This window comes from Mobula birostris, chromosome 4 (genome assembly GCF_030028105.1).
Source record: "Mobula birostris isolate sMobBir1 chromosome 4, sMobBir1.hap1, whole genome shotgun sequence".
Taxonomy (NCBI): domain Eukaryota; kingdom Metazoa; phylum Chordata; class Chondrichthyes; order Myliobatiformes; family Myliobatidae; genus Mobula; species Mobula birostris.
Window position 1 is genome coordinate 132,621,743 of NC_092373.1, and position 27,276 is coordinate 132,649,018.

General features: G+C 41.3%; 1 protein-coding gene across 4 annotated transcripts in view; it reads left to right on the top strand.

The window, feature by feature from the left end:
• The window catches only part of dclk2a (doublecortin-like kinase 2a), a 367,725-nt gene extending 344,381 nt beyond the window's left edge, over window positions 1–23,344 (top strand). For 2 of the 4 annotated variants that reach the window (XM_072256046.1, XM_072256047.1), the window contains one exon: window positions 13,886–23,344. In XM_072256046.1, the coding sequence (XP_072112147.1) occupies window positions 13,886–14,065 (180 nt within the window). In that variant the 3' untranslated portion in view covers window positions 14,066–23,344. Of the gene's footprint in view, window positions 1–6,282; window positions 8,230–13,885 lie in introns of those variants that run through there. The other 2 variants (XR_011885758.1, XM_072256049.1) reach the window with 2 other exon arrangements.
• The last annotated feature ends 3,932 nt before the right edge of the window (window positions 23,345–27,276 follow it).

Genomic DNA, 27,276 nt, shown 5'->3' on the forward strand with positions numbered 1-27,276 from the left:
TTTAAGTTCCTCAGTGTTATCATTCAGAGGACCTGTCCTAGGCCCAACACTTAAGTGCAGTTACAAAGAAAGCACAGCAGCACCTCTACTTCCTTAGAAGTTTGGGAAGAGTAAGCATGACATCTAAAACTTAGAAAAAACTTCTACAGATGTGTGGTGGAAAGTATATTGACTGTTTGCATCATGGCCTGGTATAGAAACACCAATGCCCTCTTCCCCCCCAATGACCAATGAGCCCATCTACAGTATATTGTCACAGGAAAGCAGCATCCGTCACCAAGAACCCCCACCGCCCAGACCATGCTCTCTTCTCACTGCTGCCATCAGCAAGAAGGTACAGAAGCCTCAGGACCCCTACCTCCATGTTCAGGAACAGTTATTACCCTTCAACCATCAGGCTCCTGAACCAGAGGTGATAAATTCACTCGCCACATCACTGAACTGCTCCCACAACCTATGGACTCACTCTCAAGGATTCTTCATCTCATGTTCTCTATACTTGTTCCTTATTTATTCATTTCTTTGTACATGCACTGTTCGCTGCCTTTTGCACATTGGTTGTTTGTCCATCCTGTTGGGTGTGGTCTTTCATTGATTCTATTATGTTTCCATAACATCATATGAGCATTAAGCCTAGGAACAGAATTAGGCCATTCAGCCCATTGAGACTGCTCCACCTTTCCATCATGGCTGATTTATTATCCTTCTCAACCCCATTCTCCTACCTTCTCCCCATAACTTTTGACAGTCTGATTAATCAAGAACCTATCAACCTCCATCTTACATATACCCAATAACATAGCCTTCCTAAATCTGCTCACAATACTCTAAGTGTGGTCTGACCAATGCCTTATAAAGCCTCAGCATTATATCCTTGCTTTTATATTCTGGTCCTCTCAAAATGAATGCCAGCATTGCATTTGCTTTCTTTATGACTGACTCAACCTAAGTGTTAACTTTCAGGGAGTCCTGCATGAGGACTTTGAAGTCTCTCTACAGCTTTGATTCTTGAATTTTCTCCCATTACAAAACATTCCACATCTTATTTCTTCAGCCAAAATACATGATCATTCCCTACATTATATCCCATCTGCCACTTTTTGCCCATTCCCCCAATCTGTCCAAGTCCTTCTGCATACATCCTACTTCCTCAGCACTACTTACCCTTCCACCTATCTTCGTATCATCCGAAAACTTGGCCAAAAAGCCATCAATTCCTTCATCCAAATCATTGACATATGACATATAAAGAAGCAGTCCCAGTACTGACTCCTGCGGCCAATCTTCTACTATTCTAGTACTTTTCTTGTAATATCATGGGCTCTTATTTTGCTAAGCTGCCTCATGCGCAGCACCTTGTCAAAGCCCTTTTGAAAATCAAAATAAACAGCATCCACTGACTCCCCTTTCGCTATCCCGCCTGTTAGTTCCTCAAAGAATTCTGACAGGTTTGTCAGGCAAGAATTCTCCTTCAGAAAACCATGCTGACTTTGGCCTATTTTATCATGTGCCTCCAAGAACCCTGAAACCTCATCCTTAATAATAGACTTAAACATCTTCACAACCACTGAAATCAGGCTAACTAGCCTATAATTTCAATACTCCTGCCTCCCTCCCTTCTTAGAAAGGAGTGACATTTGCAATTTTCCAGTCCTCCGGAACCATTCCAGAATCTAGTTACTCTTGAAGATCATTACTAATGCCTCCACAATCTCTTCAGCTACCTCTTTCAGAACTCTGGTCCAGGTGACTTATCTATCTTCAGACTTTTCAGTTTCATTAGCAGCTTCTCTTAGTAATAGCAACAATACTACCTCCCATTATAATTTGTTGTCTACATCCCTGGATACTGTTGGGAGGCCTGTATATAATTCACATTAGGGTCTTTTTACCCTTGCAATTTTAACTCTACTCACAAGGATTCTACATTTTCTGATCCTTCATTCTAAGGATTTGATTTCATTTCTTACCAACAGAGCCACCCCACTCCCTCTGCCTGCCTGTCCTTCCCCACAGTCTCATTACATACTGCATCTACTTGTAAATCAACTACCTGCTCCTCAGCCCTATCACTCCGGTTCCCATCCTGCTGCCAAATTAGTTTTAGTCCTCGCCAACAGCTCTAGCAAACCTGCCTGCAAGGATATTGGTCCTCCTTGGGTTCAGGTCTAATCTGCTCTTTTTATACAAGTCATACCTTCCCCAGAAGAGATCCCATTGATCAGTGATCTGAAATCTTGCTCAATGCAACTATTCCCACACAGTGCTGAAGGAACTCAGCAGGCCAGGCAGCTGAGAGTGAACAGTCATCGTTTCGGGCGGGGACTCTTCATCAAGACTGGGAAAAAAAATGAGAAGTTAGCACTCTTGACTTCTTGTCTTTTTTCTCCAGTCCTGAAGAAGGGTCTTGGCAGAAATGTCAACTGCTTACTCCTTTCCATAGATGCTGCCTGCCCTGCTGAGTTCCTCCAACATTGTGTGTGTGTGTCCATGCAACAATTCTTCAGCTTGCATTCATCCGCCATATCATCCAATTTTTACCCTCACTGGCAGCAGTCCAGAGTTAACTACACTAGAGGTTTTGCTTTTTGGCTTTCTGCCTAACTCCCTGTATTCTCTCTTCAGAATCTCCTCCTTTTCCCTACCTATGTCATTGGTACCAATATATACCCAGACTTCCATCTGTTCACCCTCCCCCTTTAGAATGCCATGGGCCTGATTCGAGACTTCCCTGACCCTGGCACCTGGGAGGCAGCAAAGCAGTTTAGTGTCTCTTTCACATGCTGTCTGCTCATCTAGTTATGGAATCCCCTATCATTACTGCACTCTTCTTCTTGCCCCTTCCCTTCTGAGCCACAGACTCAGTGCCAGTGCCAGAGAAGAGCCAATGGAATACTCTGCAGTGACTAACTTTCCCTCTCCTGACAGTCACCCAGGGACCTGCTACCTCCTGCAACTTAGGAGTGACTACCTCCCTGTAGCTCCCATCTATCACCTCTGCATTCTCTTGTATGAACTGAAGGTCGTCACGCTGCAGGTTCAGTTCCTAAACATGGTTGCTGAGGATGCACTTCGTAGAGATGTAGTTATCAGGGAGGCTGGAGGTCTCCCAAATTTCCCACATCTCACACAGGGAACATTGTACAACCTCCAGATCCATTCTCAATGCACTAGCTATCTACTAACAGGAAATCTTACCAGAAACTTTCTCTCTTACTTACTTAGAACCTCCACCTATGCTTACCCAAGCCTGTTCTCACCTAAGCTTTTAAATCAAAGCCTTAACTCTTAACAATTCCCCTCTCCAACAATGGCTGCTCCACTTACACGTCCTTTCTCATTATTAGGCCCGGGCTGATTGCCACCCGCCGAGAAAAAGGCCAGAAGTTTCTTTGATTTACTGAGTATGCCTGCAAGAAAACAAATTTCAGGGTTGTATGTGGTGACATATATGTACTTAGATAATAAATTTAGGTTGAACTTTGAATTGACACTAAGATGATTTTTTCCTGCTCTTGTATAGCATGTTTGTATAGCATTTATACAGTTTTAGTGTACTATAGTCCCTGCCAATGAAGAGTCTTTCATTTCTCTTTAATTAGGTTTGATCCCAGGTCCCACATGATATAAAAAGCCAATATCTCATTGAAATATACCCCACTATTCAGCTCCAACTCTTGCTTTTTATGATCAACCAGCCGTACAATCATATAAGGGCCCTTATATGGTGGCATGGTAGTGTGGTAGTGTGGTAGTAAGTGCAGTGCTTTTCAGTACCAGCTGCAAGATCAGGATTTGATTCCCACTGCTTGTCTAAGGAGTTGTACGTTCCCCCTGTGACAACATGGGTTTCCTCTGGGTGCTCTGGTTTCCTCCCTCATTCCAAAGACATACATTTAGAGTTAGTGTATTGTGGGCATGCTGTGTTGGTGCTGGAAGCGTGTCAACGTGTGCAGGCTTCCCAGCATAATCTTCACTGATTTGATTTGACGCCAAGCGCATTTTGCTCTATGTTTCAATGTTAATGTAACAAATAAAGCTAATCTTTCTTTTCTGTTTCTTGAACTATAAATTTTCTGAAGTACAGAGAGACTATAATGCGAGGAGAAGATGTAGTATCAGATAAAATTATTTATGTCTGCCTGCCTATTTGTGCATTGTGATAGTAATCTTCCACTAGTTCACTTGGTTCCCACCTGCATTGTGTATAATGTAGATTGCTCAAAAGCAAAGACCATCACATCCAAGGCTGATTCAGTCCTCAGTTAGTTTTTACAGGTAAGTACTTATGACAATTTTCACTGAATAATAATCACAAGAAGCAATCAGAGATGAAATTCCACTTTTTTAGCATTAAAGCCCCGTGCAGATGTGTCTATTACTGTAACATTTAAGAGTCACTAGCTCCACAAGCAGATTGGATCATCTTTGAATATTCTGATTTGAACTGTGCAAACGGGGAAGGGGGGACTGTTGTTACGAATCATTGCGATGGAACAAATTTCTGCCATCCATAGAGTAAGCTCATTGAATAATATTATAGATAACAACTGTACTGCACAAAATCAGCATTATTTGTCAATTGTTACTTCGGTAAGCCGAGCTCCAATTTATTTTTGCTTCAGAAACCAGGCATTGGTGCAATATATAATCGAGTTCATGGTTTGTTTCAATGTAGGATTAATATTACATACTTTTTTCATTAGGTTTCCTCTTCAATTCCAGTTTGACATGCGATGAAGTTTATGCATGTCGCGTCATTTTTCCACTATTCTTTCCAAATACACTTAGATTTTGCCAGGAACTATAAACACGAGTGTTGCTTCCCCCATAGCCTGTTTTTTCTAGCTGCCACTCAAGCCAGATCTGACACTAATTGCTCATCTCCTGTGTTTCTGTTTACTGGGAGGGCAGGATGAGGATTTGCCTGCACATCATCGCTTTCTGCACTACTTACTCCACACCTCCTGCATCGTGAAGAGCAGCAGTTAGCTTGGGTGTTCTGGTTAGATTACTGACTGTGGTAATGGAAGGAGGGATGCTGGTGGAGGCCATTTTTCCACAGCAGTCCAGTACCCTGATGACAACAATACTTAACCAAGATCTCCACTTACATTGTCTGCTGGAGCCCTCCAAGAATATCTGCTGTTCAGATGGTGAATGTCAGGACTGCAGGCAGATATTAAAGGAAATCATTCATCCCCATTCATTGTTTTCCTTGATTGCGGGCTTGGTGCCAGGAACTGTGCCTGAGCTGAAAATCTCACAGAGGAGAGGAGGTGCGGGGGATGTTGTTTTTCTAATTTCAGCCCCTAATTTTGGTAGAAGCCCCAGAGAGTCAGAATTTCCACGGAGGTTGCAGTAGAGAACTGAGGAGGTTCCAGGAATTAATGTTAACTGTGAATTCGCCCTGTGTGGTGGTCCAATGATTCTGTTCAGGAAGCTTCCGATGGAGGTTCCATATGGCTCCATTTAATAGTGAATCTGGAACACATTCTAGACAAAAGTAATGAATGCCTGAGCAAGGAGGGACAAGAGGAAATGAGTTGTTGGGAGGACAGGGAGTGGGTATGGGGATGTGGTACCTTGTGATAAATAAGAGCTTAGTAAACTAGGATATCTCCTTGTACGAATAATTAGAACATCATTTGAATGAGTAGCAAGAAATTGCCATTGTCTTAGAAAACATCTCGACCATCAGGAGTGCAGAAAACACATAAAAATTTACGTCCTTTAGACTTGTCCATTTGATTCCCCTAAAATATAAGCTATTTCTGCATCTTGGTTGATGCATAGACAGACAAAAACATTGTTTCTATACTGTTTTCTGCTACAGAAGGAAGAGTATGTAAGTAAAAACAGTATCAGTTTTCCCTTCTTAGAAGTAGGATACACCACTTTGCAAAGGGATGAGCTTAATTGTGATCTAGCAAGGTGACCCAACTGAACAAAAGGCAGGCCATGGCTTCTTGGATTATCACCACTTGGTGGTTAATGCAACAACTCCGAGTTTATGGCAGGTTAACAACTTGAACTGAGCATAGCTGTGCTGTGTATGGATGATTCAGCAATTGGGATGCTGTAGAATCACAGCAGTGTTATGCTTAGCTTAAATTGCTCTGAACTTAGATTTTTGTACAGTGCTGGATTTAAAGCATACTCTCCACTTCAGTGGCTGGAGATTACTTAGTCATAGATGTGTTTGGAGTTCTAACCAACATTTCTTTATTTATGAAAATGAACTTGATGTGTTTTTTTTGTATTCTTCATTTTCTTTGACAGTTTGAAGTATAAGAGGGAGAGGGTGAGCTCCAATCCTCACACTGAGACACTGGATAAACCTGGAACAGCATCATGGTATAGAACGCAGTGCCCTAACAGGGGGATCATTCACTAAGTTTCAGCGGGTCCATATTTGCATGGCCTCTCGCCTTATGCTTCACAGCTCTTTTCTAAACTTTCTCAGCTCACAAGGCAGAACTTTTCATGGTGTGGATTCAGGCTGATGGTGTCGTATATGGGAGAGCATATACCTTTCTTTTTTGTTGCTCATGCTGGATTAAGTTCACCTCAGACTCACTCGAGGCTCAAAAATTTCTGGATTGCTGAATATTTGACAGAAACTTCAGAAAAATCTACCACATAATAAATCTCACATGAAGTCTTGGTTTGAAAGGCCAAAATATAGTAACAGCTGCACGTGGACAAGAATTGGTTTTAAAATAAACACTGGAATTAATAATTCTCCAGAAATAATGGAAGGAACCAAGAACTTCCAACAAAGGAAGACAACCTGAAACTATTTAAAGTAGGCAGAATGGTCTTTGAGTGCCATCTGGTGTTAGCAAGGCTGAATTGGAAGAAATGCTATGTCAAAAGCTTTGCTGAAAATTCTTTGCTTTCCACTAAATCTGTATTCTTTTTTTTCAGAAATGATTCATTTAGCCTGATTATTACAGTGCTTTGCATTATGTATTATGTTCATGTGAATGCTTGGTTCTCCAGGATAAGCTAAGTGTTTTTTTAAATTACAGAAATATCTGAATTAGCTGGGAAAGGCAATAGTCTTCTAACCACCCTTATTCAAGCACAGTTCTTGGGAGCCAAGTATTTTGCATGCTACAATAAGATATGAGCTGCAATGATTGTTCTGTTATGCAGCCCTATGACAGAGATTTGGGGAAGGGCTATTTCATCTTATTTCACTTTAAATGTTTTAAACAATGTACAAGAGCCTGCAAATGTAAATAATCCTTTGACACATCTATGCAAATAATTGGCATGTCAGCATTACAAAATATAGGAGTTGTCAGAACTCTCTATATCGGATATCTACAATGGAACAGTAATGTTTTATATTTTGATCAAAGTGTCCAAATTGGAATCTGTACCCAGCAGGTTGTAAATTTTAAAACATTCATAGTGGGATCATCAAACTGATTGAAAAATGCTTTTGCAGCCACATTTGTAGTGTGTTTTCTTTTAGCTGTATAAATATGGATGTGTCTGAAATGTGACTGGTTGCTATCCTTGTGCTTGTTCCCTCATCTCTCTGACCCACACCTGCATTGCTCCTCTCTGACTGGTCCAAGGCAATGGCATGAACTAACGGGCATCAGCACTGCTCATATTTTTGCTGCACTTTCACTGCTTTTTCCTCTTAAAAACAATTTCAAAATCAAGGCAGGGGAGAAAAAGAATTGTTTTGAATTACTCCTACCTGCTCTGCATGATTCTTAATCCAGCCAAACATAGCTGGTGACTATTTTGACAAAGCAGATGAAGTCTTCTATATTTCTGTTTCTGATGATATGCTAAAGAGCAACATTGTGCAAGGAGGTGTGCATTATTTAGGAATCAACCAATCTGAGTGTCAGAACTGGGTGATTGAGAGTATATTAAGGCAATCCATATTAAGATATTCATTGCAATGCTTTTAACCCTTTAGTTCTGCAAGGTTCAATCAGAGTTTCCTAGGTCATAAAAGATCATCTTTATCAGCTCAAACTACTGAGGTCGGGTCTTTAAATGTAAACATTCAAGGAGTATCTCATAACCCCCTAACAAGGCAAGTTCCAAAGATATGGTCCATATTATATCACTGCAATGAAAATGGTAATTTGTTCTTAAATTCATAATCCCATAATTTAAGGAAGAAAGCCTATTCAATATAAAAATATATACCTTTGGCACAATATTAGCACAACTGAAATGAAAAGCTGTGATCTAGTGTGGTGTTAAATTAAATGTTCAATTGTTATAGTAAGGTTATGAAGATAGAATAAACACAAGCAATTCTGCAAGTGCTGGAAATCCAAAGCAACATACACAAAATGAACAAACAGTCGGGAGTGGACATTTCGGACCAAGGCCCTTCTTCAGAACTGGAAAGGAAGGGACAAGGCACCAGAATAAAAAGGTGAGCGGAGGGAAGAGGGTAGCTGGAAGGTGAAGTCAGGTGGGTGGGAATGGTAAAGGCTGGAGAGGAAGGAATCTGATAGCAAAGGAAAAAGGGAAGGAAGAGGGGATCCAGGGGGAGGTGATAGGCAGGTGCAAAGAGGTAAGAGGCCAGAGTGGGGAATAGAAGAAGAGGGGAGTGGGAAGGAAATTTTTTTTACTGGAAGGAGAAATCCATATTCATGCTATCAGGTTGGAGGCTACCCAGATGGAATATAAGGGGTAGCTCCACACTGAGAGAGGTCTCATCTTGGTACAAGGGAAGGCCATGGACCAACATGTCAGAACAGGAATGAGAATCGGAATTGAAATGTTTGGCCATGATGAAGTTCCACTTCAGATGGATGGAGTGGAAGTGCTCAAACGAAACAGTCTCCCCTTGTACGACGGGTCTCACTAATGTAGAGGAGACAACGTTGGGAGACCGGATACAACAGGCGACCCCAGCAGCCTTGCAGGTGAAGTGTTGCCTCACCTGAATGGAGCTGAGGGAGGAGGTGAATGGGCTGATGTAGCACTTCTTCAGCTTGCAGGGATAAGTGCTGGGAGGGAGAGTAGTGGGGAGGGATGAATAGAAAAGGGGATCACAAAGGGAATGATCCCTACAGAAAGCAGAGAGAGGGAGGGAAATAAAGACGTGCTTGGTGGTAGGATCCCTCTGGAGATGACAAATGTTGCAGAGAATGATGTGTTGGATGCAAAGCCTCAGCATCAAAGGCGGAGGAAGGGAAGCCCTACTCTTTGAAGAAGGAGGACATCTCTGATGTCCTGGAAAGGAAAGCTTCATCCTGGGAACAGATGCTGCAGAGATAAAGAAACTGAGAAAAAGGAATAACATTTTTACAGGAGACAGGGTGAGAAGAGATATAGTCAGGATCTCTCCATCTCTGGAGATAAAATGTCTACTAAATTCTTTTATAAACTTACCGATTGCCTTAAGGCAATCTTAACTTTACCCAACTTCCTGCCACCTAACAGTGATAGAGTTCCTCTTGTCCTTACCTACCACCCATGAATCTCCGCATCCAACACACAATTTCCACAAGTACTGCCATCTCCAAAGGGATTCCATCACCAATCACATCTTTACCTCTCCCCCTCCCAACTCCCCCCAACACTATGCCATCCGTAAGGATCGCTCCCTCTGCAATTCCCTTGTCCATTCGTCCCTCCCCACTAAACTCCCTACTGGCACGTATCCCTGTAAGTGGCCAAACTGTTACACTTGCCCATTTACCTCCTCCCTCACCTCCATTCAGAGCTCCAAGCAGTCCTTCTAGTTGAGGCAACACTTCACCTACAAATCTGCTGGGGTCGCCTATTGTATCTGGTGCCCCCGATGCAGCTTCCTCTACATTGGTGAGACCTGTCTTAAATTGGGGGGCTTCTTCGTAGAGCAACTCTGCTTCATCTGCTTCAAGCATAACTTCCCGGGGGCCAAGCATTTTAATTCAATTCCCATTTTCGTCCCAACATGTTAGTCCATTACCTCCTCTTGTACCACAATGAGGCCACCCTGAGGGTGGAAGAGCAACATCTTATATTCCATCGGGGTATCCTCCAACCTGATGGCAAGAATATATATTCCTCCTTCCGATAAAAAGATTTTCCCTCTCACAGTCCTCTTCTTTTATTCCTCACTCTGGCAACTTACCTCTCCTCACCTGTCTGTCACCTCCTCCTGGTGTCCTACCTCCTTCCCTTTCTCTCATGGTCCACTCTCCTCTCCTATCAGATTCCTTCATCTTCAGCCTACCATCTAATAACTATCCTCCTTGGCTTCACCTACCATTTAATAGCTATCCTCCTTCCCCTCCCCCTGCTTTTTTATTTTGACATCTTCCCCCTTCCTTTCCACAAGGGTCTTGACCCAAAATGTCAACTGTTTGTTTACTTCCATGAATGATGCCTGACCTTTTGGGTTCTTCCAACATTTTGTGTGTACTTTCAGTATATGATCATGGATTGGCAATTTATATTTTTTTACCCCGGGGCAAAAATAATTCCAAATACAGCAATGCATAGAATGACCGTGAAAAATAATCACTTTATTTTGGCTGTGCATGAGCCATTGGATTTTAGATTAAGCTTTTATGCTTAAGGAAGACATTGACATTTGCAGAGCACCAGAATTAGCCTCACTGAGTCCTTCCTTCCTTTATGTATTGCAAACACTATGCCTAGCTCATCTAAGCAGAGTATTAGATAAAACCACCTTGTCTTATTCCTAGTAGGAAAAGATGGTTTTTGGGAATACCGAGAAACAGGATTTCACCCTTTATGGTGTGGTAAATGTGTTGCATGAAACACTAATATGCTGCAAGAATTGGCCAAAGTGCATCAGAAATATTACTGTGGTGGTTTTCCAGCAGTATATTGTGAGCTTATGTTTAGTTCCTAGTATGAACTACATGAAAACTTCCCAATTTCCGCATCTTTCTCTTGCTGGAAAGGGCGTCAGTCAGTCCTCGAGGGAAGCTTCTCTGTGGTAGTCACAACACAACTGTATTAGAGGGTGCTATGAAGTTCAAGCAAATGTGAACATGGAGGATAGGGTGTGGACATTGTATATGTAGGCACCAGCACCACCATCTTATCTACTGTGATTGAGTCCTGTGCTGTGTGTTGCCCCAAGCCACTGCATGCTGTGGGCTGATCAATGAGATGGAGATCACAGGATGTATTCCTGATGTACATAGTATATAAAAACTGCAATCACGGTTGGAGAACCAGTGACAAAGTTTCAAATATACTGTACTGAGCATTGATATCTAAGACTGGTAGATGCACTATGCATGTTATTAGTGTCAGAATGAATTCCCCCTTCACTGAGGTCTCATAGCAACCAGAAACTGCAGATTTTATTGTGAATGAACCAGATGCACAGATGTCTCTGGGAAAATGTTGGACACATTCAGGGGAATTATGTAAGAAGTACCATGTCCACTTTTCAGAGAAGTGCAATTTCAATTGCAAGTGGCCAGTACTGTGATCTCACCAGGGTTAAATCACTTTTGTACCTAATCTGAGCTTGGGAAATAGGTGACAATGGGTCCAATTTCTAGTCTTGTGTTCTCCCAAGTGGTTATTGGCTTCATACAATGGCTTTTCTGTTGAAAGAACCATGTGTTCATCAAACTAATCATCTTTCTCTGTCTTTTTGGCTTAGAATATTTAAACCTCATACTTTGCCATGGTACATTTTCTGTATTTGATGCCTGTGTTTAAGCACTCCTTTGAACACAGAACCCTGACAGTCAACCCAGTAACCATAAAAATCCTGACAATCTCTATCCCTGACTACCTATCCCGTTGGTTTGTGCCAATATATTATCAATTTCAAATACTATAATATTATAATAAAATGAATGAGATATCAAAACCATTTAAATTTATGAAGTAGGTGTTTTTATGATGAGGAGAGAGACATTACGGCATTGCAGAAACATGAAGTGTAGCTGATTATTGTATTGCAAAGTTGCTTTTCAGCTAGTGTATTGATCCAGAACATTTTCAGTTATTTCCCTGATAAGGTCTTCACGGTAATGTCATTGGAAAAAAAAAGTGGTATGAAATCTCACATTTGCCTTGGTTCCTATATGGTTGGAGAGATTGTATCACATCCCTGGGAACTAGTGTCTAAGAAGTCAAATAAATTTATTGGCACCAATAATAATCTTGGGATGCCAAAGCATTTCATTAGTGTATCAAGAGGAAGTTACTAAATTTCTGTCAAAATATATAGAATTTTGGAAGCATTATTTTATAAAGTGTTTAAAAACAATGGAGTCTGCATGTGGTACTGGCAATGCAAGAGGGATATCACATGCATTATGCTGCCTAAAGAATATTTCACATTCTTAACTATTTTATGGACTTTTTAGGTGCTGTAAGATTTTTTACCATGTAAAATGCTGATAGAACAGAAAGCTGGTATGAATGGATTTGTAGTCCAATTCTCCTCCCCTAACCCATGATTGTAAAGGCAGTATTTATTTCTGATTGTGTATGTTGGTGAGTAATTCCCACTAATATTGTAAAATTACAATTGGCATCCTCAATTATTAGGTAATTAGTGAGTAATTCTGAATACCTGCCATAACAATTTAACCCTGAGCTTGGTGGACAAATACATACAATTCTGCAGAGCTTTAGTTATTTAAATTCCATTCAAATTCCAAACAAGCCCCTTTTCATTCTCAGATTATAACTAATGTAAATGGTGTGTGGACTGTGAGAGACCAAAAGAGGGTCGACTTTTTAATTTGCAAATTAAACTTTGCTCTGCTTTCCATGGGTCTCAATTATCTTACCTCCAAGCAGATGACTAGTAATCTTTATATTTCAAATAACATATTAAACCAATGGGTTATCAATTAATATGGGGCATCTTCATTTTTATGAAGTGCTGTATAATTCTTTTCTTCCATCTTGTGATGTGATAAGTAGATGCTTACAAAAGTTTACTGAAAATATTTTTCTCATACCTTAACAACTATTCAACTTTTCCATTCAGATCTATATCCATTTTATGTACACAAAAACACAATTGAAAGACAGGTTGTGTTATCATTATTGAGGATGTTACATCCCAGTGGCAAATATGCCTTCATATTGATATCTCTTGTAACTGATGAGAATTGAAAGTAATGGCTCTAGGGAGTATCCCCGTGGTGGTGTCAGAGCAGGAAGGGACATCATGTGGTTGCTGCCAGAAGTATCATTTCCACTCATGACTGTTTTCACATCTTGTTAACTGTACTGAGATATTATCTACCATTTAAAGAACGGATAGAGATGAAAATTGTAAGTGGATTTGTATTCCTGCAATTCTCCTCCCTTACCTCAAGATTAGATAGGTGGAATTTATTCGTGATTGGTGCAAATTGGTGAGTAATCTATTTTTCTTCCTTTTGCTTTTATTTCCTTACATTCCAGTAGTGGCGTGTGCTTTATAACCAGTCTCCACGTTGCAGTACTATTAGTTTACCATAGACTTCCCACACACAGAGCAGCATTATTGCTTTGTGCATCCAGGGAGTGACAATACTGCAGTGTAAGCTTGCCCAGAAATCTTAGTGATATTGAAGAATGGCTAAAATAATGTACACCTCTGAGCTAGACCATTTTGAATTGCTGCTCCATTAATCAAACAACCTGTTAGTACTTCACATATACATCATCTATGCATTGAACTAGGTCCATAATTTTCAACAAATCAAATAGAACTTGACATATTGCCCTTCAGATGCACACTGTTTATGGTTTGGAGAAGCGTAAGAGCTCACAAAGAAGATGTTCCTTTGATACTCTCCTTTTCTTTATTTCATATGTTTTAATGTGATCCAACAATTCAACATTTTAAGGACATCGATCCATTCTGTATTTTTATAATTTGCTCATTCTTTCTTCCCTTTTTATTTTCCAGTACACAGCTCTCGATAAAGAAAGTCAGATATTCAGTGGTAAGCCCCAGCGAGATATTGAAGGAGTTGGTATGGTGCAAACATCTCAACCCTGTCCGGCTGAAGATCCTTCCGTGTCCGAATCCATGACCTTAACCCCTTATTCAACTGAGTCAGTTGTGGCCCCTGCACCTCCTGTCTGAGCATGCTCTGCAGGCCTGGTACAGATACACTCAACGAGATAAATGTATTGTGCTTTCTAGAAGCATGGTATTTAAAAAAAACCTCTTTAAAGCAACTAAGTTTTAAAGAGAGCCACATTGAGTTAGTTTCAAACGAACTTGCTTGTTAAGTGTTGGTTTTGTGTCAAAAATGCTTTCTGCTACTCTCCTGTAACCTGTGAATTGCACTAGGGAGTCAGAATTCCTCAGCAGCAAATGTGAGAGCGAGATTGAGCACTGATATGAGAGGCTGTCAGTGAGGTTTGATTCCAGTTTAGGTGTTGTGTTACAATACCATTTTGTCGATCAATACTTCCACCTTTCATGTCCTCAGCAAGTAATACTCCAATTTGGCTGAGCTTAAACACTCTGCTGTTCAATAATTTAATTTTATTTTCTTATGGGATCATGGAGAGAGTCTTGTAGTTGGAAATAATTACCATCTCTTTGTGTGATTTGGCAGAGTTGCTTTATCTGTAACACTGACTCCAGTCTCCTGCCAAACCTTTAGCAGATTCCTTGCAAATCCTCAGCAGGAGAACAGCAAATAGAGCTTTTCTCAGTGCTGGTTCTATTTCCCCTGGGGATCTTATTGGTTTCCTGCTAAAATTAGGTAGGAGATGATCGCAGCAAATTTCAGGGTCACTCATTAGCCAGCCTATTTTAAAAGAGGCAGATTACCACAGAGCTGTTTTAAATTGTTATTCTTCACGGGAGGTAAAACCTTGTAAATGTACGTGGCTATGATCTCACATTGAAAAGGAAATCCTGATTCCACGTTAAAACGTAATCAATCTGGTTCATTTTAGACTAAAACTTATAGAAACTAGATTGGCCAAATTGACTTTTGTTGTGAAAGTTTTCACAAAGAAATGGCAACTTGGAACTGCAGAACAGCCATCATCACATTGAGTCATAAAACGATGACAAAACTGTCAAATTCTTAAGGAAGGGCATAAAACAGCAGCAAAAATAATCATGTGTAAAGTCAAGCTGCTTGGTCATCTTAGGTCCTTGGTGGAATCAGTATACACCTTTGTGATGATGGGTCTACCTCAACTCATTAGGGCCTACACTCACCCATTGAAACAGGTCTCCTCAACTTACCAGACCCAATGATCATCTGCTATACCAAATGACCTGATCACTTGATCAAAATCCCAGAGTTTAAGGAACCTGCTTCACTTTATTCTAATGCCGTTCACATGGGAACTCAAGCACGAGTCTCAAGTGATGATCGCAGGGTCAAGGTGTGAAAGGGTTATGAAGGAGGTGAATGAAAAGCAGGAGTTCCCAAGCCACTAAGTATATTTACTGACCTCTCAAGTGCGATATAAGTTCAGGAAACTCATCAATGGTATCTGTGTGCCAATAAATGTACAATACGCACACAAGACTCCAGGATTCCAAACCTGAAAGTCATGTAGCAGTCTCCACATTTACCACAGCTCTAGCAATCACACACACCTTCCTACTGCTTCCTTTTATACACTGCTGACTTGGAGCAACAGTTATAAGTCCAGCGTCAGTTCAGTTACCTCTTAAGGAGAAGTGCATCTCTGCACTGGCACTGCTGAATTTGTACAAAGGGCAGTGTGCCAATATTTCCACCATTTTAGACTGGAGGTATCACTGTCAAACCTCTTATAACCCCTTAGACCGCAAGGCACCATCAGGTCCAGAGAATTTACATGTTTTGTGCATTACGTCAAAGCCAGGTGCCTCAACTGATAGCTTGAAGATTCATATTTATTCTGAATGAAGCTTTTATTTTTGGTTGCTGCTGCACTGTCTTTTGCTGTTCAGTAGCAAGAGACACATTGCTATATGCACGTTGACACATTTTCTCTTGCAGAGAAAGTTGGTGAGCACCTGCCCAATACAGCTGCACATTGATAGTGGCATTACTGTGGCCACAGTCATATTGAGAAGAGGGTGTGGTCAACTGAAACCTCAAACTCTAAAGAGCTTGTGGCCAATGGTGTTTCAAAGATTGTAGAAGATGACAGAGTGCTTTCTCTAATACCAATCTTACTGCTTCTTCTTGCAACCTTGCAACACTCAGATAATATAAACAAGCCTTTCTCCTTTCATGTCCTTTCTCCTTGTCATAAGAATGCATTTCTGCCTTTCTCCTTTTAGATACCCTTCCCCTTAACCTGACCATCACAACAACCAGCAGCTCAGAATCTGGTCCTCCGTATAACTTATCAGGTGGCTTAGAGCAGGAATCTCTTCATTTCACCAAGCACAAGTCGACTGTAGATAAGTTGTAAGGGCTTGTTGGGAAGTGTAGCTTTTATACTGTTTATCAGAGCTTAAGGCCTCACAACTTCAGGGAAGTTGAGTGAGAATTATGATGAAACACCAGAATGTGTGTGGCGATAAATGGGACATTGTCAGGCTGTCTTAATGGCCACATACAGTATCTGGGAGCAAGTAGGTGCTCTTGGTACTTGTGGAAAGGCATGTTAAGTGTAGAATATATATTTCTACATACGGACATGTCCTGACACCCCTGATTAGGAGCACAGGGGAATCCAGTTTTATGTCAACAATCGCAGACTCAGTCACAATCACAAGCCCTGACGTCTGCATCCAGGCTCAGTTTGCTACTCTGCAACCTCTGACTTCATCCAGTCCTTTTCATAGACACTGCCTGACCTGCTGAGTTCCTCCAGCAATTTTTATGCATTGATCTGCAGAATCTTTTGTGTTTATAATATGCCATATGTCTCATATTCCTTTATGACCCTGGAGGAGGCAATTCAACCCTTCAAGTCAATGCTGGCTCTCTGATCAATACCATCAATCCTATTCCCCTATTTTTGTAGCTGCAACCTCCCATCTCTCATGTGGCCCTACCACCCACCTATGCTAGGGGCTGATCTTACCTACCAACCAGCCTGTCTTTGGAAGGAAGTAGAGCCCCCAGTGGAAACTAACACAGTCACAAGAACAATGTACTAACTCTGCATATGCTCATAACTAGAGATCCAAGTCACTGGACCTGTGAGGAAACCAGAATCACCTGCTGCTCCACTGTGCCATCGACTTTACCAGGGAGTTTGATACTGTGATGGCCCTCTAGTGATCAGACCTCCAGCAAACAGGTCTGCTGGTGCCTCAGCTCTTAGCAATGGCAGCATCCCTGGGGACTTGCCCAGCATCCATGTTCCCACCACAACAGCACCAGCAGTGCCCCTGCTATGGCCCAAACTACTCTCAGTCATTATAAGGCAGCATAGCCAACAGTTGGCCCACCTTAGCCCCACAGGGCTGCTTGTGAGTGCCCTTCACGGTCATCTGGACCTTCCTCTGTTGCAAATGAGGAGATAGCCGTTTGGGTGAATTGCATGGAAGTGATAGTAAAGACATGTGGGAGACACACACCAAGGGAACACTTAACATTGATCCGTCAGTGGCTAGATGATTTCATATCTGCTGTGGTTTCACCCATACATTCCGTTGCTCTGTGATTGAGCTCAAATGGAGACTCAGGTTAAAATAAACAATAGCAAGGGTGGTAGCATGGGAACAGCACCAGCTATCTCTTTCATGTTCTAAACGTGAGAGTCTGCAGATGCTGAATTTCAGAATAATACACACAGGAGAACATGAAGAAGCAAATGGAGAAACTGAGCAGGTCAGGCAGCATCTGTGGAGGGGAATAAACAGTCAACATTTCGAGCCAAGACTGTTAATCAGTTAACTGAATCAGCGACTGTGGTGATGGACATAGCTGGACAGCCAACGAGTGTTAATCACCCTTGATTGCTACTGACAGTCATGAGGGCTAAATGTCCTGGGCAGCTGTTCATGAGGAAGGAACTCTTCGCTAGGCCATCATAAGCGAACACAAAGATCAGAGATGGACATTTGCAAGATTGGATGCCATCTATCCTCCACTGTTGCACTCAGATACACAGGAACAGAAGGAAGCGGGAAAAGGAGTAGGCCACCCAACCCATCAAACCTGTCCAAACGTTCAATAAGATCCATGATGGCTTCAACAACTATTCTGTGCCAGACCTCTATAACATTTAATTCCTTGATCTTTCAAATATGTATCTGGCTTCACCTTAAGTACGTCTAATGATCTCTCAGAGGCAGGGAATTCTAGAGTTTCAATTCCCTGTGAGAGAAAAAATTTAAATGCATCTCAGTTTTAAACAATCGGCCTCTTATTTTGTAGACATTTCCCCGTGTTTGAAACTTACACACCTATGAAAACATCTTGATTTCTTCCTTGCTAACCCCCCGACCCCAAGATCTTGAAATGACTGCTGCCTTTGTCCTTCTAGATGGTGAAGGCCAAAGTGTTGCAGTGTGCTGCTGAGGAACCTTTGACAAACTGTTGCCTCCAAATTGTAGTACAGACATTGCACTAATGATGGACTGTAGCCAATGTTCAGGGTGGTAAAGAGGCACATTGATTTGTGCTAAATGAGTTAAAGCTTCTGTGGATCTGCATTCACAGAGGCATAAGAGAGCTCCCTCCTTAGCCTTAACTTGTACCTTGTAGTAAAGGGAGAGATTACACAAGTGCTATGCAACCAGGGTCATATTTTTTACAGCCACATTAATTAATTAATTGGCTGAGCCAGGTCAGTTTAATCAATCCAAGTGATCATCAGTATTTGGTGATAGGTAAGTGAGTGATGGAAATGGCTCTCCATCCAGTAAATAGTTACCTGCACTGGTGAACTGCTCATTATTTGGAACTTGTTTGGCATGATCCTCGAGGTACCTGATTTTGGAGAGGTTCCCCCTCTCTAGAATTAGTGAGGGCCTTTAAATTGAGCAGCAAGGCAATTGGCTCCACCCTGGCAGCACCTCCAGAGAAGGCTTCATTCCACTGCTGCCTGCCTTAACTATTCTTTTGCTCAACTACCTGTCCTCCGCTCCACCTCTTCATTCTCTCTCTCTCCCCCTCCCTCTCCCTCTCCCTCTCTCTCACTCTCACTCTCACTCTCCCCAGCTGCTGCTGCATAGCTCATGCGTGCCTTTTGTCAACATCGACAACAAGGCATTGGAACCCTATGCACTCTAGTCTAGGCAACAAAATCTTTCTTTGAGGGCCACAGTGGTTGTCCTGATAATGTTCCTTGTGACCTAACCTGAGCAGAGATGGCAGTGGAAACCTAACAATTCATTTCACACCTCTAGTCAGGAAAGAAAAAAATCTCCTGTAGTTCTTGATGTTTATTTCCCAGCAATCATCTCTGTTCCAAGTGCGAATGTAGACTTAGTGAAAGAGGACATGCTAAAATGTCACTCAATAACAAATTGACACTCACACTTTATGCTCACATATGAATAACAACACATATCTGATGCTGCAGTTCACATCCCTGCTTGACCCATTGCCTTGTAAAGGACAGCAGAATATTTTACAATACAAGCTATTTTAATTTGGATTACTGGTTGTTATGCTGGGAGACAGCAGATTTAAATAAGATTATTTGTCAAAATTTTCCCAAGCCTTCTTTCTCTACTGCATTGCTTTAAAGGAAACTTTATTTAAGAAACCAGGAATTATTTTCGTGGAATGGGAGAGATCCTTTACACCTTTTTTTGGGATTAATATGCGATAAATGTGAACTCTATTGTCCACAGTTAAAATTAAATTGTATTCTAGTATGCTGCATAATGTTTCTGAATGCTGACAGTGGATTTTTTAAGACTGAATACTAGCAGCATCCTTTCAATCCATATCCTCTGTTCAAATGAGGCCACACGCACAGAGACTGCTGAGCACATACATTAAAGACAAAAAACGTGCCACACATTTTGAATTGCTTGATTCATCTCACAAACGTGGTTGTGCACCTTACAATAATGGTGGAGGTTTGTTTTTTATTGATCGAAGTATCACCTTGCCAGGGAGTCAATGGAGTCACTCTTCATATGCACCCTGTGCTCCGATACCGTGTTGTTTTTCTGAGCCATGCCAGTGTTTTTTCCTTTTCACCGAATCAGTATCCCTCCTTAGCTCACCCGTTCATGCTCACCCTATATGTTGTCTGAACATATATGTGATATTGCTGCAAGCAAAATTTTCATCATACCTGTCCTCACCATACTTGTGCACCAAACAATAAATTCAACTAGACATCCATGAATTTATTGCACTAAACAATAAATTCAACTAGACATCCATGGCTATTGTGCCATATTGCTGGAGAAACTCGTTACAAGACCTTTCCAATGCAAGACCTTGGGTTTGTGCATGGTAGATTTTTGTAACTGAATGCTTTGGACAAACTGACGCGGACCTCCTACCTCTTTGCAGTGTATTGTTGCTGATGCTACAGTTTCTCAGCCTATAACTCAACATTTCAATCTGGTGGAATGTGAGTTCAACGTAAGTTTCCCCACGTGATGTTCAGTTCCTTGTGAAGACGTGGTGGAAAGTGTCAAGCTGAGAGAGAGCTGGGCTGGGATTAGGAAAAGAAAATTGAAGAATGGATACAAATTGAAGAATTGTGAGGAGTTTGGGAGATTGCTGCTTCCCTCCTTTGCTATATCATTTGGGCAAGAGGTGGGGGTTCAAGTAGATGACAGGAAAGAAATATCAAGTAAAATATGCAAGAATAACAATGAACTACATAATCATATACCCAGATCAGATGATTAGTCACAACAAGTATGGATAATCCACTTTCTGGCTTGTATTGTGCATGCTGATGGATTTTTCAATCTGATCCACTGACCAGTAGTTCACTTTTATATGCCTGTGTAATAGACCTTAATTGCAAACAAAATATCAAAATAAATATTCAGACTGATTTTATACCAAGGTGTAAACCAATGGATTTTGTCAGCAGTGAGTTTCCTCATTTTCAAATCTGTAAGCACAATTCCTCAACACTCTCTGTTGAAGATAGGATTAGGTTTTGCTATGATGACCTCATTGTTCAGTAGGCTGCAGATTTAATCTCTGATTTTGAAGAGTAAACACTCATTGGGTTGACAGTTCACTTGCAGATGGAGAAAGGAAATATGAAGAATCTGTAGGTACCTAATACAATTTCTTTGTGTATATCAGTCACTTATAATGAAAGGAAAATGGCTGCAACATTATCGCTGGGTTCTTAAATGTGCAACTCATGCAGTATTATTGCATGCTGGTAGTTTAGCTGTCCTGGTGAGATCATTGAACTTTCAACAGTTGGTCATTACACAGGGAATGTCATAGATGACACCTAATACCAAGGCTACCTCCATCTATTTTGCTCACAATTTTATGTTGACTGCTCTGTTTTGCTCACTATCAATCAGTCAATAAATACAATCTAATTATTATTTCCAGTTGTAGCATTTCTAAAGAAATACAAGAGAGTAAAGTTTAAATTTGAGCTTGTCAATTCCAGTGCTAATTGTGTCTCAAATTATACCCTGCTTGACGTGCCTTTTTCCCCTGCTTTTCTGCTCAAATGTAAAACAATAGAGCATTTTTTAAAAATATCATTTAGAACTGACCTTTCAATTTCTTTAACTCCAAAATTTTCCTTTCTGAATTGTTAGATCTTTCTCAGAGACTTGCCAATGAATGCAGTTAGCTGAAACTCCCAACAGTGGTTAATTTACCCTGGAGCATGGGGAGTTTTGCAAGAAGTCCCTACTTGTAGAAAATTATTTTGAAAATGAAAAGACCCAAAAAAAAACAGAGTGGGACTGAATGCCACTTGTGAGTGAGATTTGGTGTATTTTGTATAGGAAAAGTACAGAATGTTAAAAATAGATTCAAATAAAAATTCTAGCAGAGTTCTAGACAATGCTGTAGATCTCTCAGATATGGACCTAGGTTTGAGTTTGCTCACTGCGACTATTTGTGGCTTGATTAAAACAAAGGGGAGCAATTAAAATAAGTGCTTCACCTTACCAAACATGGCTGAGTTAGGCTATTAGAGAACTGGGATGCATGCTTTAAACATGCAAATCACAAGGTACAAATGAATATTTTAAATGGGTTATTAAGTCACCATGAAATTAAATGATACACATCAATACATGCCCAATGACAAGAAGATAAGTGTTGGTGTATTGTCCTTGCACGGAATTCATTGCCAGAAGGCCTTGCTTTATAAATACACACCTTGCACAATGCCTTGCTGCACTTGCATTGGACTGACCATACTGTTTTAGCAATTCTACATAAATGAGCCATTCATTGGCACAAGTAATAGAGTTATGCCATGCAGTGGATCAGAATTCCTTTAGGATGATGGATGTATAAAGATTGGCCCTTACCCAGCCAAGAATGGTTGATAAATTCTCATTTAGAATAATGAATAGTCTGTGAACTTCACTCAAATGCCAATCATAATTAGCAGTGTTAATTATACATTGTAAATCAAAGCGTGTTTTATTTGTCTGTTTATATTTTAAAAAAACAAAAGCTCTCTGTAACTGTGAAGTGGGATGGATCTGTTACAATACAGCACTGGATAAAACACTCAAGGGATTCCAGAAATATTCTAACACTGTTTCTGGATGGAGTCAAATCAGTACAAACATCTTCCTAATAAAGGCCTTTCAGAACTTGTTTATCATGTGCATGTCAGAGAAATGTGATCAGTATTTGTTGGGAACCATGTTCAGCCTCACTGAATGTGAATACGAGAATTGGAGTTTTATTTATTGGGGTAATTTATAAAGGTATTTATAGCTGTCAAGCCTGACAAGAAAGTGCACTAGTTTTCTAAAAGATTTCATTCTTTTTGGCTACAAGTCTGATTTTCAGCATTTATCCCATGTTACATTACAGACTTTAAAATAAGCAGTTATAACCTAGTTCTTCTTCTACAGTTTTGAATAAACTATCTGGCATGTTACACAAACATTGGCAAGTCTACTGCTTAACTCATTCACTACTGAGAATGCTGACTGACATCTCATGCACTGAGGTTTTTCTGATGCAAGGAGGATGCTGGCCTGTGCTTGGGTCACGGGTGTGCAAGGAGCAGAGGCTGTTGTCAATGAATGGCATGCTAATACATTAATTGGGATATTTACCAAAGCATTCTTTCAGTGGAGAATGAAATCTCAACCTAGCCATCCTTGGCAATTTATTGTTAAATTTTAGCTAATTGTGATAGCTTGTCACCCGCAGTGTAGGAAAACATAAAAAGAAACTGGTTCCTTAAACAATGTCTGAAATAAGCTTGCACTTCCTTCTCCTTTTCAGTCTTTTGTTCCCACCTTTAGTTCTTCAATCCTGTTGCTAGTTTTGTAATAGAAATTCACACAATAAAAAATGTCCTTCATCAACTGCAGTGGTCTCTTTTATTGAACTGTCAATTCCATACATATCTGATAAGATTTGAAAGTTGAATCAAATTCCTAATAAGCAATGTATGGGCAACACACTTGGCAAATAATCATAGAACATAGAACAGTACAACACAGGAACAGGCCCACAATATTGTGACAGAGCAATTAAATCAGTCATCAAGTGGCCAACTAAAGTAATCTACTGCCTACACTATTTCCATATTCCTTTACTTTCCTCACATTCATGTGCCTACCTAAACATCTCTTATAAGTCCCTAATGTATCTGCCACCACCACAAGCAATACATTCCAAGCACCTGCCACTCTCTGTGTTTAAAGACTCTTACCCTCCCAGTAAAATTACTCCAATTCACCTTAAGTGCTTGCCCTCAAGAATTAGACATTTCAACCCAAGGAAAAAGATACTGTCTGTCTAATCTGCCTATGCCTCTCATAAACATAAACCTCTATCAGATTTTCCCTCAGCATCCACCAGTCTGGAGAAGTCAACACAAGTTTGTCCAACCTCTCATGCCCTCTAATCTAGGCAATATCTCTTCTACACTCTCTCCAAAGCCTTGACATCCTTCCTATAATGGAGCAACTAGAAGTGTTTGCAATACTTCAGATGCAGGCTAACTAGAGTTTTATAAAGCTGCAACATAACTTTCTGGCTTTTGAACTTAATGGCTTGACTAATAAAGGCAAGTGTGCCATAATCACCATGCTAAGTGATTCCTTTGACCACTGCCCTCTGTCTTCAATGGGCAAACCAATTCTGAATCCTAATAGACAATTTACTGTTGACTGCATGCATAGAAACATAGAAAGCCTACAGCACAATACAGGCCTTTCGCCCACAAAGCTCTGCTGAACTTGTCCTTACCTTAGAAACTACCTAGAGTTACCCATAGCCCTCTATTTTTCTGAGCTCCATGTACCTGTCCAGGAGTCTCATAAAAGACCCTATCGTATCCGCCTCCACCACAGTCGCTGGCAGCCCATTCCATGCACTCACCACTTTCTACATAAAAAAACTTACCCCGACATCTCCTCTGTACCTACTTCCAAGCACCTTAATATTGTGACCTCTTATGCTAGCCATTTCAGCCCTGGGAAAAAGCCAGTTCTGGATCCACAAAGCAGTGTTGCCTTGGATCTCATGCCTCCTTACTTTCTCAATAAGCCTTGCATGGGGTACCTTGTCAAATGCCTTGCTGAAATCCATATACACTACATCTACTGTTCTACCTTCATCAATGTGTTTAGTTACATCCTCAAAAAATTCAATCAGGTGCGTAAGGCATGACCTGCTTTTCACAAAGCAATTCTGACTATTCCTAATCATATTATGCCTCTCCAAATGTTCATAAATCCTGCCTCTCAGGATCTTCTCCATCATCTTACCAAACTCTGAAGTATAACTCAATGGTCTATAATTTCCTTAGCTATCTCTACTCCCTTTCTTGAATAAAGGAACAATATCCGCAACCCTCCAATCCTCTGGAACCTCTTCCATCCCCATTGATGCAAAGATCATCGCCAGAGGCTCAGGAATCTCTTCCCTCACCTCCCACAGTAGCCTGGGGTACATCTCATCTGGTCCTGGTTACTTATCCAACTTGATGCTTTCCAAAAGCTTCAGCATATCCTCTTTCTTAATATCGACATGCTCAAGCTTTTCAATCCATTGTAAGTCATCCCTACAATTGCCAATATCCTTTCCATAGTGAATACTGAAGCAAAGTACTCATTAAGTACCTCTGCTATCTCCTCCGGTTCCATACACACTTTTCCACTGTCACACTTGATTGGTCCTATTCTCTCACTTCTTATCCTCTTGCTCCTCACATATTTGTAGAATGCTTTGGGGTATTCCTTAATCCTGTCCGCTGAGGCCGTCTCATGGCCCCTTCTGGCTGTCCTAATTTCTTTCTTAAGCTCCTTCCTTCTAGCCTTATAATCTTCTAGATCTCTATCACTACCTACTTTTTTTAACCTTTTGTAAGCTCTTCTTCTTGACTAGATTTACAACGGCCTTTGTACACCACTATTCCTGTACCCTACCATCCTTTCCCTGTCTCATTGGAATGTAACTATGCAGAACTCCACGCAAATATCCCCTGAACATTTGCCACATTTCTTCCATACATTTCCCTGAGAACATATGTTCCCAATTTATGCTTCCAAGTTCTTGCCTGATAGCCTCATATTTCCCCTTACTCCAATTAAACGCCTTCCTAACTTCTCTGTTCCTATCCCTCTCTAAGCTATGGTAAAGGAGACAGAATTGTGATCACTATCTCCAAAATGCTCTCCCACTGAGAGATCTGACACCTGACCAGGTTCATTTCCCAATACTAGATCAAGTACAGCCTCTCCCCTTGTAGGCTTTTCTACATATTGTGTCAAGAAACCTTCCTTAACACACCTAACAAACTCTACACTATCTAAACGCTTCACTCTGGGGACATGCCAATCAATATTTGGGAAGTTAAAATCTCCCACCACAACATCTTTCAAGAAATCTGTCTCCCTATTTGCTCCTTGATGTCCCTGTTACTATTGGGTGGTCTATAAAAAGCATCCAGTAGAGTTATTGACCCCTTCTTCTTCCTAACTTCCACCCACAGAGATTCAATAGAGAATCCCTCTATGTCTTCCTCCTTTTCTGCAGCCGTGACACTATCTCTGATCAACAGTGCCATGCCCCCACCTCTTTTGCCTCCCTCCCTGCTCTTTCTGAAACATCTAAAGTCTGACACTCGAAGTAACCATTCCTGCCCCTGAGCCATCCAAGACTCTGTAATGGCCACAACATCATAGCTCCAAGTACTGATCCACACTCTAAGCTCATCCGCTTTGTTGATAATACTCCTTACATTAAAATAGACTCATCTCAAACCATTGGTCTGTATGTGTCCCTTCTCTATCACTTGCCTATCCTCCCTCTCGCACTGTCTCCAAGTTTTTTGTATTTCTGAGCCAACCACCTCTTCCTCCATCTCTTCAGTTTAGTTCCCACCCCCCAACAACCCTGGTTTAAGCTCTCCCAATAGCCTTAGCAAACCTCCCCACCAGGATATTGATCCCCCTGGAATTCAAGTGCAACCCATCCTTTTTGTACTGGTCACACCTGCCCCAAAAGAGGTCCCAATGATCCAGAAATCTGAATCCCTATCCCCTGCTCCAATCTCTCAGCCATGCATTTATCCTCCACCTCATTCTATTCCTATACTTACTGTCATGTGGCATAGGCAGTAACCCCAAGATGACTACACTTTGTGGTCCTGCTTCTCAGCTTCCTTCCTAACTCCCTGTAGTCTGCTTTCAAGACCTCCTCCCTTTTCCTACCTAAGCCGTTGGTACCAATATGTACCATGACCTCTGGCTGTTCTCCTTCCCACTTCATGATATTGTGAACGCGATCAGAGACATCCCCGGACCCTGTCACCTGGGAGGCAAACTACTATCTATGCTTCTTTCCTGTGTCCACAGAATCACCTGTCTGACCCCTTAACTATAGAGTCCCCTGTCACTGCTGCCATCCTTTTCCTTTCCCTACCCTTCTGAGCCACAGGGCCAGATTCTGTGCCATAGATGCAGCCATTGTTGCTTCCCCCAGGTAGACCCCCCCCAGCTGTATTCAAACAGGAGTACTTATTGTCAAGGAGTCAGCCACTGGGGTTCTCTCTAGCCTCTGACTCTTGCCCTTCCCTCTCCTGACTGTTACCCACTTACCTTTCTCCCCAGGCCCCAGTGTGACTACCTGCCTATAGCTCCTCTCTATCACCTCTTCACTTTCCCTGACCAGACGAAAGTCATTGAGCTGCATCTCTAGTTCCCTAACGCGGTCTCTAAGGAGCTGCAGCTTGATGCACCGGGTGCAGATATGGCCTTCTGGGAGGCTGAAA